General features: G+C 41.3%; 1 protein-coding gene across 6 annotated transcripts in view; it reads right to left on the bottom strand.

Annotated features, from left to right (window-relative positions):
* DCLK1 (doublecortin like kinase 1) overlaps positions 1-5891 on the bottom strand; it is a 310392-nt gene extending 304501 nt beyond the window's left edge. For 4 of the 6 annotated variants that reach the window (XM_067562994.1, XM_067562995.1, XM_067562998.1 and 1 more), the window contains exons 1-2: positions 5243-5290; positions 1589-1978 (exon numbers count right to left, since the gene is read on the bottom strand). In XM_067562994.1, the coding sequence (XP_067419095.1) occupies positions 1589-1978; positions 5243-5288 (436 nt within the window). In that variant the 5' untranslated portion in view covers positions 5289-5290. Of the gene's footprint in view, positions 1-1588; positions 1979-5242; positions 5291-5354 lie in introns of those variants that run through there. The other 2 variants (XM_067562996.1, XM_067562997.1) reach the window with 2 other exon arrangements.
* Positions 5892-11068: the final 5177 nt, after the last annotated feature.

An 11068-nucleotide genomic window follows, 5' to 3' on the forward strand; every position in this document is an offset into this window, starting at 1 on the left:
CACCTGCACACTGCCTTTCATTCTGCCTCCTAGGCAGGGAGGAGCTCTCTGTAAAAAAAATTCTTCCTTCACCATTTTGTACTCTTTCAAACCCCTCCTTAAGATCTTTCTCTGCTGTGATGCCTACAAAATCCCCTTGATAATGGATAAGTATTTTGTGTGCTGAGAATGCTCGGTTATACTGAATATATTGTTTTTACTAGTATGGTGCCTCTTTCCCCCCTATTAATTTTCCTCCACCTGTTCCCCCATCATATTCTGAAATGACCACCTCTGTGTAACAAGGACATTACAAAAAAAGAAGAAAAAAAAAAAAACACTATGGGGGGAGGGGGAACGACTCACTTAGTACCTCACTGAGGCCTCCAGGCATTATGGCAATGCAAATAAATGCTTCCTCAAGTCAGTGGAGCAGTCATATTAGTAAGGGTTAATATGTCCAGGACCAAATATGCAAAAGTTACTCATGGTATTTTTGTTTAAGAGAAGAATAGTACTGAAAAAACATGGAGGGCTCTTCTCCCCACATGGGCAAAGATTTACATGTAATTTTGCTAAATTATTCACACATTAAGGCCAGTCAGCACATCTCTAACATTGCTATATTTGGGGATTATACTGTCCTCTATCCTGTCCTCTGTAAAGCTAGTACACTCCAGAACTATAACCGGTGTGCCCTTCCGCTTGACTAGAAAGAAAGTTAGAGACCAGGTAGACTGTTTCTTTATTCTACTCTGAGAACTGTTATCTTTATATGGAGAAAGAAGCCAAAGGCAAGCCAGCAGGTATCTTGGAGGCAGCGTCCTGCACTTGAGGTGAGATTTAGAAGAAGCCTCTGAATGCGGAGCTCCATAGCATTGGGGAACAATGTGTATTCCACAGCTGATGGGCTTGGAATCACCACTGCATTGCAGGGAGAAATGAAATGGTAATTTATGGTTCAGACAACAGGCCCTGATTGAGCTGAAGAGTGATATTAACCTTTATCATAGAGCCTACTTTTACTTCTGTTATGTGAGCGGAGAGCACTCCAGCTACTTAAGGCAAGAGGTTTACTGGAGGGGAACAACTGGAGGTCCCCACTATGAAGAAGTGACAGAAATTCTTTAAACCCCAGCAGTACTGGCCGTTGGCATCAAAACAACATCTTCTGCTGTAACATGTACATCAATAAAGGTACCATTGGCTTGGCCTAGTTTAGCTTACAATGCTTCGGCAAGGTTTAACATAAATTAGGAACTGTCAGAGTAAGAGAGCTTTGAAATTTAGGATGGCTACTATGAAGGGAGGAGAAAGGGAAGGGTCACCAAAGAACACGTGCTCCTAAAAGGAGGCACTTAGGAGGAAGCTATTTGTACGTGGAACAGTAATACTTTCAAGCTGTTTGAGATGTGTGTTCTCTCCCAAAAGCCTATGTGAAAACTTAAGTTACGATACCACGTACTCCTCATATCTGTGGAAAGTCTGTCATGAAGAAGCACACAACATATTTTAAATATTAGGCATGCATTAATGCAAATACAACAGCAGTAAAGTAGAATAGTGATACAGACAGGAATTTTACACCCTGCATCTCTTAAATATTCACCTTCTACTAGCTGGTCCAAGGTAGAAATCTTCTTGGCACCATCAATGGTGTAGATAGTTCTCACTCCCTGTGGCAGATTCACATTATCAGACAGAGTTCGGGTCAGATCAGCCAACAGGGCCTCAAAAGATCTAAAGCGGTCGGGTGAGATGGCATATACAATCCCTTTGAAATACCGGTCTCCATTGCGATAGAAACGAACTTTCTTGGCTTTTTTCTCAGAACTGAGGGTTTGTAGAGTGCGGGTTCGATAAAAGCTGCAATGGGCACTGTGGGTAGGGCTAGGTAGACCATTTACCCGTGACCCTCTGCCATATCGCTGCGCTTTATCACGCTCGTCAAAGTGTTCCAGCTCCATGTCTCTTCCAAAGGACATCTTTGATGGTAAATCTGGGGTGAGGAAGAGGAGAAAAAATACTTTATATCCATTGAATTCTAAGAACTCGGTTTAAAACTCATAAGAATTCAGTGTACAGATAAAATACTATAGGAGGCTCTCTTTTATAGCATGATCAAGGTTAATCAACTAACCCCTGCTACACTTTTTTTTAAATCACAATTTATAGCATATTGAAAAAACTTGTTTACCATAAAGTAGACTGTGTAACCTGGCTGGCATGTTTATACTATACCAAGATGCAGACCATCACCACCCAAAACAAGTTTTAGATAAAAACGATGCCTAAGTGACATTCATATATAGCACAAGGTTGAGCTATTGGGAAGAAGAGCAGCTGAACTGGTTTTCGCTAGTCTTGCACCCAAGTGAAGCTTCCTATTCTATTAAAAGTGACAAAACCAATTCACTCATGCTCTCAGCAATGCTCATTCCAAGTCTGACCACAGAGAAGTTGCCACTTATTGGATGGCAGTAAATACAATCCATTATGTGACAACCAATTAAGAACATGTCAGAGGAAGCAGCCATGTAGGTTGGCAATAGAAATCAGAACTATTAATACAAGTGGGTTAGCTGAGTTGGTCATTTTCACAGATGAAAAGCTCTTGTTCCGTACAGCCATTAAATCTCACCTCACCCCACCCCACGTTCTGCACTAGACTGATTGGAGTTAGCACACACGGAACAGATGGAGGCATTCAATTACCATAGAACAAACAGACACAGTTTCTGGAGCTCCCTCTATCATCATCCACTGAGCAAGCCACTATACAGAATACACAAAAAAAGGATTGTGAAGCACTAGATATTCCTTACATAATGTTCAGAATTTGTCATCACTGAGAGTTTTCCTGGTGAAAAATCTGTAACTCCATTTGGCATAAATCTCTGACTGATTGAGGACTTCAAAAACATGAACTGAATTAGCAACAAAAGTCAAAACACCTGAGACAGCCACAAATAAGGCTCCATGATGACTGGATTCTTAACTGAATGATTCCAACTTTCTAGTATAGCACATACTGTAAAGATATTAAGCCACTTCCCTTTTTCAAGGTTTTTTTCTTTTTAAATCCTTAATTAATGTTATGAAGAACATAAAACATACGTGACTACAACTGTTATGCCACTCTTCATATTTATATAAATAAATCCTTCAATTTTCTTTAGTCTTTTGTTTAAAAAAACAAACCATCTCCTTATTTTGTTTTAAGAGCCACCCTAGATTTGTAATAAAAATTTGTCTGCAGAACAGCAAAGCACAATACATTTATTTAGAGCACAGATAAACGGACCTAATTTAGAAGTGCACTCTGTCACTGATTTCCAATAAAAAGGAAAAAAAAAAAAAAAAAGATAGCAAGCACCAGCTTTTTTACCACTAATCATTAAATGACAGTTACAAAACAAAATCAACAGAGAAATAGTTCAATATGATTGACAGAGAGAAAGATGGACAGATATAATTTTGTTTACACAGGTATATGTTAACAAGTTCATGGTGCTTGATTCACAAGCATGTGAGCAGTCCCTCCCAAATTCACAGGACTATTCAGGTGCTTAAACTAAACATGTACCAAAGCCAATACAAGATCAGAACCCTTGGAGAGGTTATTTATTTCAATTTCATTAGAGCTTCACTCATTTTATTATATAAATGTGGGATCATGGGTATATTTGAAACAGGCATGGTTCATATTTACGTACTTTGTCTTGTATCTACATAAGAAGATTTGCTGCACTAACAAAAAAAGGGCGCACACATACATTATGGAACACATCTTTCTAGACCAACCCCCTCCATGCCAACCTGCCAAAACTTCAGTTCAAAGAACAGAATGGTTCTCTCTGGACCAGCACTTCACTGTCACCCCATTATACTGAGAATGATAAAAGTTATATTATTTACAGGGTCACTGTCAAGTCAATTCAGGCCTAAGATTAACAGCAATGTTTTCACATGTGGGGTTTTTTCAAAGTTATTATTCCAATAAAAGCCATTTATTGGGATGTAAACATCCCCTTACAGAGCTTGCAATTCAAAGGCTGCATTTTGGAGGTGAAACTGATGGGAACAAAAACAAAAAACCACCAATGTCTACTGTGGTTTCATTGTCCAAACCAAGTCAAATGAAAAAAAAAACCACACCCCCATAAAAGAAGCACATCTCAAAATTTTCATTTTTAGTAATCTCAGGTCTTTCTAATAGAAGAAAGTGTGTGTCATTCTCCACACTTTCACTGTAATGATTTTTACCTCCAATAAAACCCTTTTACAATGGGAATAAGATTCTCCCTAGAACAATGTGCTCCTGCCACTAACACACCAATGTGTTCACATCAGAAGGCCAGAATAAGACAATGAAATTCTAGACAATTATTTGGTTTGATCATATGTTACAATATAAAAGGCACAGGCCCCACAGTTCACACTACATACATCTATTGGAGACAGATTATATCTAATACACACACACTGCAGGTGTGAGTGGGTGATTACATAAAACAATCTCACAGACCCAAATCCACACAGCGATACACTAAAGATTATTGAATAACAATGGAAAGAGAGTGGATTTTCTAATGATATCCTAGATTTAATCTGATGTAGGTCATAATGGTTTCACAAGAGGTTTGGAGGTGGCACAAACGTGTCTGAAATGCAACTAAGCCTGCTGAACCTTCTATTCATGGGCCATATTGTGCCATCGGTTTGTAGGCAGGAAGCTCTGCTTAAAAACTGATGGCATGATTTGGCCCCATGTTGAGAGAGAAAAATACATCCCCCCAACTGTCTGCACGTTTTCAACACTGCAGGTATAATTACATAATTGGCTTCTCCAAATTTGGAGAGAGAAAAAAAAATCGCCAGAGCTAAGCAGCAAGCGGCACTAGAAATGAAGCCAAGGGAACTGAAAGCAGAACACAGAGTCGGTGAATACTTAGTGTCACCTGTTTAAAAAAAGAGAGCGAGACGGAGGAAAGCGGAGTATGCTCTTTGCTCGGCTGCTCTGCTCCGCAGCAGAATCTGCCACCCGATGTCAGACCCCTTCTCAAACAGAGAGGATCCTCCTCGCAATCTCTGCCACAGGCAGCACAGAAAAGCGGGGGGGGGGGCAGCTACAAAGGAGGGAAAGCGGGGGCAACACTGAACCTAGCCGCCACACTCCCATAAAATGCAGCTACCCCGAAAAAGCAGCGCCGCAGACAATAGGGGCAGGTGCCCACACGCACGCGGGTGGCTTTAAACATACGTGCCCGTGCTCCAGGACAGGACAGGACAGGCTCGGCTCGGCTCATCCCATCCCCGCAGCCCAGCGTGGATGGAGAGGGTGGCAGGCGCATTTGGTCGATCAAAACACTTACCGCTGTCCGGGAGGCTTGGAAGTGCCTTTGCCCCAAGCCCCGGTAGGATGCTGGCGAAGGGGAGGCTGGCTTTCAGCGGCAAGAGCTCCGATCAGCGATCCCCCCGCGCTGCCACCCTGCTTCAATTGCCACTGCGGCCGCGAAGAGCAGCTTGGATCAATGCCTTTGTTGTGTGTCCTCCGGCCCCCCGGCTGGATAGTGCTGCTGGTCAGACTAGGCAGCAGCTGCTTCGCCTTTCTTCTCCTGCCTGCTGCTGCTGATTGCAGCGATTTGCATTAGCCCGGCCCTCATTGAGATGCTGCTCCCCGCACCAGCCTCTCGCCGGCTTTCTCCGGAGGGCGGCGCCGCCGCGGCCTCCCTCCCTGCGCTTGGGGGAATTGGCTGAGCCGCTCCGGGCTGCCTCCCCCCTCACCCGGCCCGCCTCGCCGCCCTGTCCTCCTGCTTCGGTGGGACAGAGGAGCGCTCCTTCTCTTGGCTAGTGCCTCTCTTGGGGATCGGAAATGGGGTGCGTGGAGAAGAGAGAGGCCCCTACCGGGAAAGTCAGTCCCCACGTTAAATGGCCCCAGCCCAGGTTATTTTCCACTGCACCACAAATCCCTGGCTCTCCTCGCCCATCTCCACACGCCCCCTGCTCCTTTGTGGATCGCCTCCCACCGATCCATTTGGGGCTGTCGCCTAACCTCTGGGCCAGGCCAGCTGTGGCGTCCACGAATCGCACAAACTGGTTTGATAACTAAGCAAAGGTGTCCGCTCTGTGAGGCTCCAGGGAAGGAAGCCAGATCCTGCCTGCTACCAGTTCCCGAGGAAGTCCCTCTTTTGGAGGTTCTTTGAGATCCTCCGGGTGTGGCTGCATGCTAGAAGTGCTAAGTAGTGTTTTTAGTAGAGCTGGTTGAAAAATGGGACATAATTGTAACCCGCTCCCCCCCCACCAAAAAAATCCTGGTATTTTTTGTTGAAATCTGAATTTCTTTTCTACCAGTTCTCCAGCTGGTCAAAAATGGGATGAAATATTTATGACCATTTTCATTTCAAATGAAAGGCTATTTTTCATCAAAGTTCAGATGAAAAAATTTCCAAATTGTGACTTTTGAAACTCTTTCACCTCAACCAGTAATAATTAATAGGGAGGAAGGAGCTTTTCTCACGAGGGTTCACAGAAATAAAAGACAGAAAAGGTGTATTTAATCAGCAGGTCCACCCCCCAACAGCAGGATTGCCCCCCTACAATATTTTCTCCAATATTGCTTTGTCCAGCCCTCTTTAAATATCTCATATGGTGGGACTTACATCACTTCCCAAGGGAGACTTCCCTACAGTTTTATAGCTTTGACTATAAAAGACATTTTTCTGATGAACAGGTTAATGGAAAATTTTTTACACTACAGCCCATGACTTCTACTTCTAGCTTCTTGTAGCCATTTACATGCTTTCTGCCCCTTTATGTTTACCTCCTTCAGACGTATTAAATCAGTATTTGCACCTGTTTAACTACATCAATTTAGAATCGCACCTTAAATTAAACCAGTGCAACTCTGGGTTTAAACCAGACATATGTTAATTGTTTCAATTGTTAAATACTCTCAATGTTCAAAAATTGCATTGTATTTGTAGTCTGAATTTGTTTAGCTTGAACATCCAGCCATTGGATCTTGTTATGTCTTTGTCTGCTAGATTAAAGAGCCCTGTACTATCAGAAATCTTCTCCTCAGGGAGGTACTTAGAGATCATGATCTAGTCACCTCTTAATTTTCTTTTGGTTAAATTAAAAGATGTGGGCTTCTTAAGTCTCTCACTGTTAAACAGGTTTTTCAAATCTCAAATTATTTCGGTAGCTCTTTTCTGAACCTTTTCCAATTTTTCAACACCTTTTTTGAAGTATGGACACCAGAGCCAGACCTAGTATTCCACAATGGTCTCACTAATGCCATGTACACAGATCATATCACCTCCCTATTCCTACTTGATATTCCCCTTCTTATACATCCATGATTGCATTAGCTGTCTTAGCTACAGCATCATTCTGGGAGCTCTTATTTAGATGGTTATCCACCAGGACCCCTTTTCAGAGTTACTGGTTCTCAGTATGTAGTGCCCAGTCCTGTGTGACCTACATCCTTTGTTTCTACATGTATGACCTTTCATTTAGCTCTATTAAAAGGAATGTTTTTCAAATAAGTCCAATCAAATGATCTAGATGGCTGTGCTTAACTGGCCTGACTTTATATTATTTATTACTCCACAGATTTGTATCATCTCTAAACTTCACCAGCCATATTATATTTTCTTTCAAATCATTCATAAATCTGTTGAATAGCATAGGCTCAAAAACAGATTCCTGTGGAACATTACTAGAAACAACCCCAAGGGACGATGATTCACCATCGACAATTACTTTTTGAGGTCTATCATTTAGCCAGTTTTTAACCCATTAATGTGTTACAGTGATTTTGTATAGTACTAATTTTTAAATTAGATTGACCTGTGGAATTAAATCAAATGCTTCACAGCAATACATGTATATTATGTCCATAGTTGCCTTTGTCACCAAGCTTGTAATCTCATCCAAAAATAAACTGTTTGTTTGACAAGATGCATTTTTCATCAACTAACGTTCATTGGCACTAATTATGCCATTGTCTTTTAACTCTTTATTGACTGTATTCCATTATCTAATCTTTCCATGATTTTGCTCAGAATTGATGTCAGGCTAAGTGGCCTAAAGTTACCAGGTCACCCTGTTTACTCTTTCCAATTATTAGCGCAACACTGGGGTTTTTTTCCCAATGTCTTGGCACATCCCCAATATTCCAAGATTTCTTAAATATCAGCACAAATTTTCAAAATGCTCCTTGATAAATTTTCTTAAGCATTTGGGAACAAATTATCTGTAAATTTAATTGTTTTTAACTTTAATGGTTGCTGTTTAAATCCTTTGGACTGACGTATTTCATTATCACTAAGATGTGAATACATTATTCAGCTTCTTTCCAAGTATAGGACAGAAATACTTATTGAATACTTCTGCCTTTTCTTCATCATTATTGCCCATTTTAGCATCCCTGTCTAGTAACAGAGCTATGCCATTGGTAGGATTTCATTTGTTCCTGATATATTTAAAAATTCTTTCTTGTTGTACTTAGCTCTATGGTCCAGAGCTTTTTTTCATTGATACCTTTCACTTCACTTACCAGACAATCATTGCTATCAGCTTAACCTCTTTTCCATTTTTGTTGCCGCTTTCACTTTCCTTCTGAACCAGAATGGTTTTTTAATTGCAGAAGCCTTTTCCTTTTGTTGTAGAATGGTGCAGATTGGACATCTAGTAAAATAGTCTTTGTTTATATTTTTCCTCTGAATTTTTTCACATAATTGTTTTCTTCTTTGAGAAACTGACCATTTTGAAGCACAAAGTGTGTGAGTGTGTGTGTGTGTGTATATAATTGTACTGGTGAGGACGGTGTTCTGTTTGCACATAACAATTGCGATTAGATTATGATCACTTGCATCTAGGCAACCATTAATTTGTCATACTTATCCATCTTAATGAAGTCTAACGTAAAATGTTGCTGAATGGGGTGTAAGACTTCTTGTGTTAGAAAATTATCACTTTTAACTTTTTTAAACTCCATGGCTGTTTTACTAGTGTCAACATAAGACCTCCAGCATATGTCTCCCAGATTGAAATCCCGCACACTAGTTTGTCTTTCTACACATTATAAATATTTAAGGAGCTGCTTGTACTGTTTACTAGTCTATGTGATGATTTATAACAGACCTGCTCCAGTACCCCATCTTGATTTATCAGTTAGAACATTGTTCCGTAAACATTCCCAGCCTGAACTTGTTAAATTGTCAGTAATTTATTGACAGTTCAGAAGCGCAGGATCTGAAATTTTGCAGGCCCCTTAGTTCAACCTATAATATGAAAAGCAATTAAAGCAAATTGCTACTGCTTGAAAACTGTCTACTAATCACTGGGAGAAGCAATTTTATCACAATTTTGAGCACGTACATTCAAAGACCATTGTGACTACTCCAGGGCACCTGTAGTTGGGTTTAAATCTCTGTGGCTCTAAAGAGTCAGTGATACACATGAAGATTTTATTTCCATGACTTAAAACTAATAATTACAGTTTATCTTAAAAACACAGGTTATAGGGAACTGTGGTCATGGTAGATTTTTATAAATTATTTCTAAACAAAGGAAAATCCCTACAAATCAGAGTGCCAAATCCTATCTTAACTAGTGGCAGCTTGATAGGTCCTCTGCCACAGGCCAGGCAGAGGGGGATCAGTGCATAGTGTGGATCAAGGGCAGCTGTTGTGGTTCATTGTTCTGAGTCGAAGCAGGATGCATGCCCACTCTCTGCAGGGCATCACTTTCTGCTGATGGCAGCATATATGCTCTGTGGTGCTGGTTGGCATATTAACCAGACTATCAGCTCTCACTGCATGTCTGTGCATTATGCAGGTATCCTACACTATTGCCTGCATAGTATGAAAAGATTCTCTTCACCCTTTTCCACCCGGCCTTTTGTATTAGTACAGCATCGGACTGATCCTATGATATTTACCTCAAGGCTCAGCTACACTATGGCTGAGATTTTCAAAGCTGTATAAGAGATTTCTAAGTCAAATCTCCTTAAAATTAATGGAATTGGGCATGCAAATACCCTTGGTAGCTTTGAAAATCTCAGCCTACATGTTTAACCCTCCCAGTGCGCAGTTGTCCAGCACAGTTGGGAACTGGCTGTATTGCAAAATAATTTTTGCTTTGTAGAGTGATCAGTGTTAAAGTGCTAGCTGCATCTCTGTGCCCTTCTGGTCTCTAAGTGCACCCCCCATCAGGTGAGAGACCTCATGTCTTTACCTCTCCTGGGTGAAATTGTGCAATTCTTCTACTCCTCGACTGAGTCTTGTGCTACGCTACTCAGGGTATCAACCATTCTTGCCCAGCAGATCCATCTGAGTTTCGGTATCTGCAGTTCTTCCCGGTTGGATTCTGACCAGTGGTAAATATAGTGAACAGTCAGCTTGCTTCAACCAAAATATTGTTTATCGTGCAATAGGAATAGAGCTTTCAGAGAAAGTATTTTAAAACAGATTTTTGTCTATCTTACCTAAAGTCCTACCATCCTGTGCTTGGGACCAAGACAGACCTAGCTTCTCCAGACACTCTTGCAGGATGCCAGGGGTTTCACTACGGTTCCCTTGAATAACTACCTCCCTCTTTCTTGAGAGAAGTCCCTTTTGCCCTGCTATAATTCTGTGGTTCTTCTGCATTCCCAGGCTTTGACCAAATCCAGACATGTCAGCCCAGCTGGAGATCAAGCCAGTCATCAGAGCCAGTGATATCATCCCTTAACAGCTCTTAAGTGTTTGCTGATGGGGCTATTCTGAGCCATTCTTTTCCTTCCTGCCTTTTTTCCCAAACAGCTGTCTCCTGAATTAAGCCCAATGTAGTCAGCCAACATACCAGTAACAAAGTCAACAAACATACAATATTAATACATTGTTACAGAGCAGCTGGAAGTCTGTCAGGATCAGTCTAGCACAATTATAGAACCGTGTTAGGAAAATCATGTCACAGTCTAGGTCCTGATCTGGAACCATTCTGCCCCAACTGCTTTACAAAAGAAAAATTAGAACACAAATGCCTCTAATTGAGCCAGACAGGCATGACCCGTCAGTTAAACTTGTAGTGTACATGGACT

Source organism: Emydura macquarii, unplaced genomic scaffold (assembly GCF_026122565.2).
Source record: "Emydura macquarii macquarii isolate MOO-44397 ecotype Brisbane River unplaced genomic scaffold, CSIRO-AGI_Emac_v2 contig_2473, whole genome shotgun sequence".
Lineage (NCBI taxonomy): Eukaryota > Metazoa > Chordata > Testudines > Chelidae > Emydura > Emydura macquarii.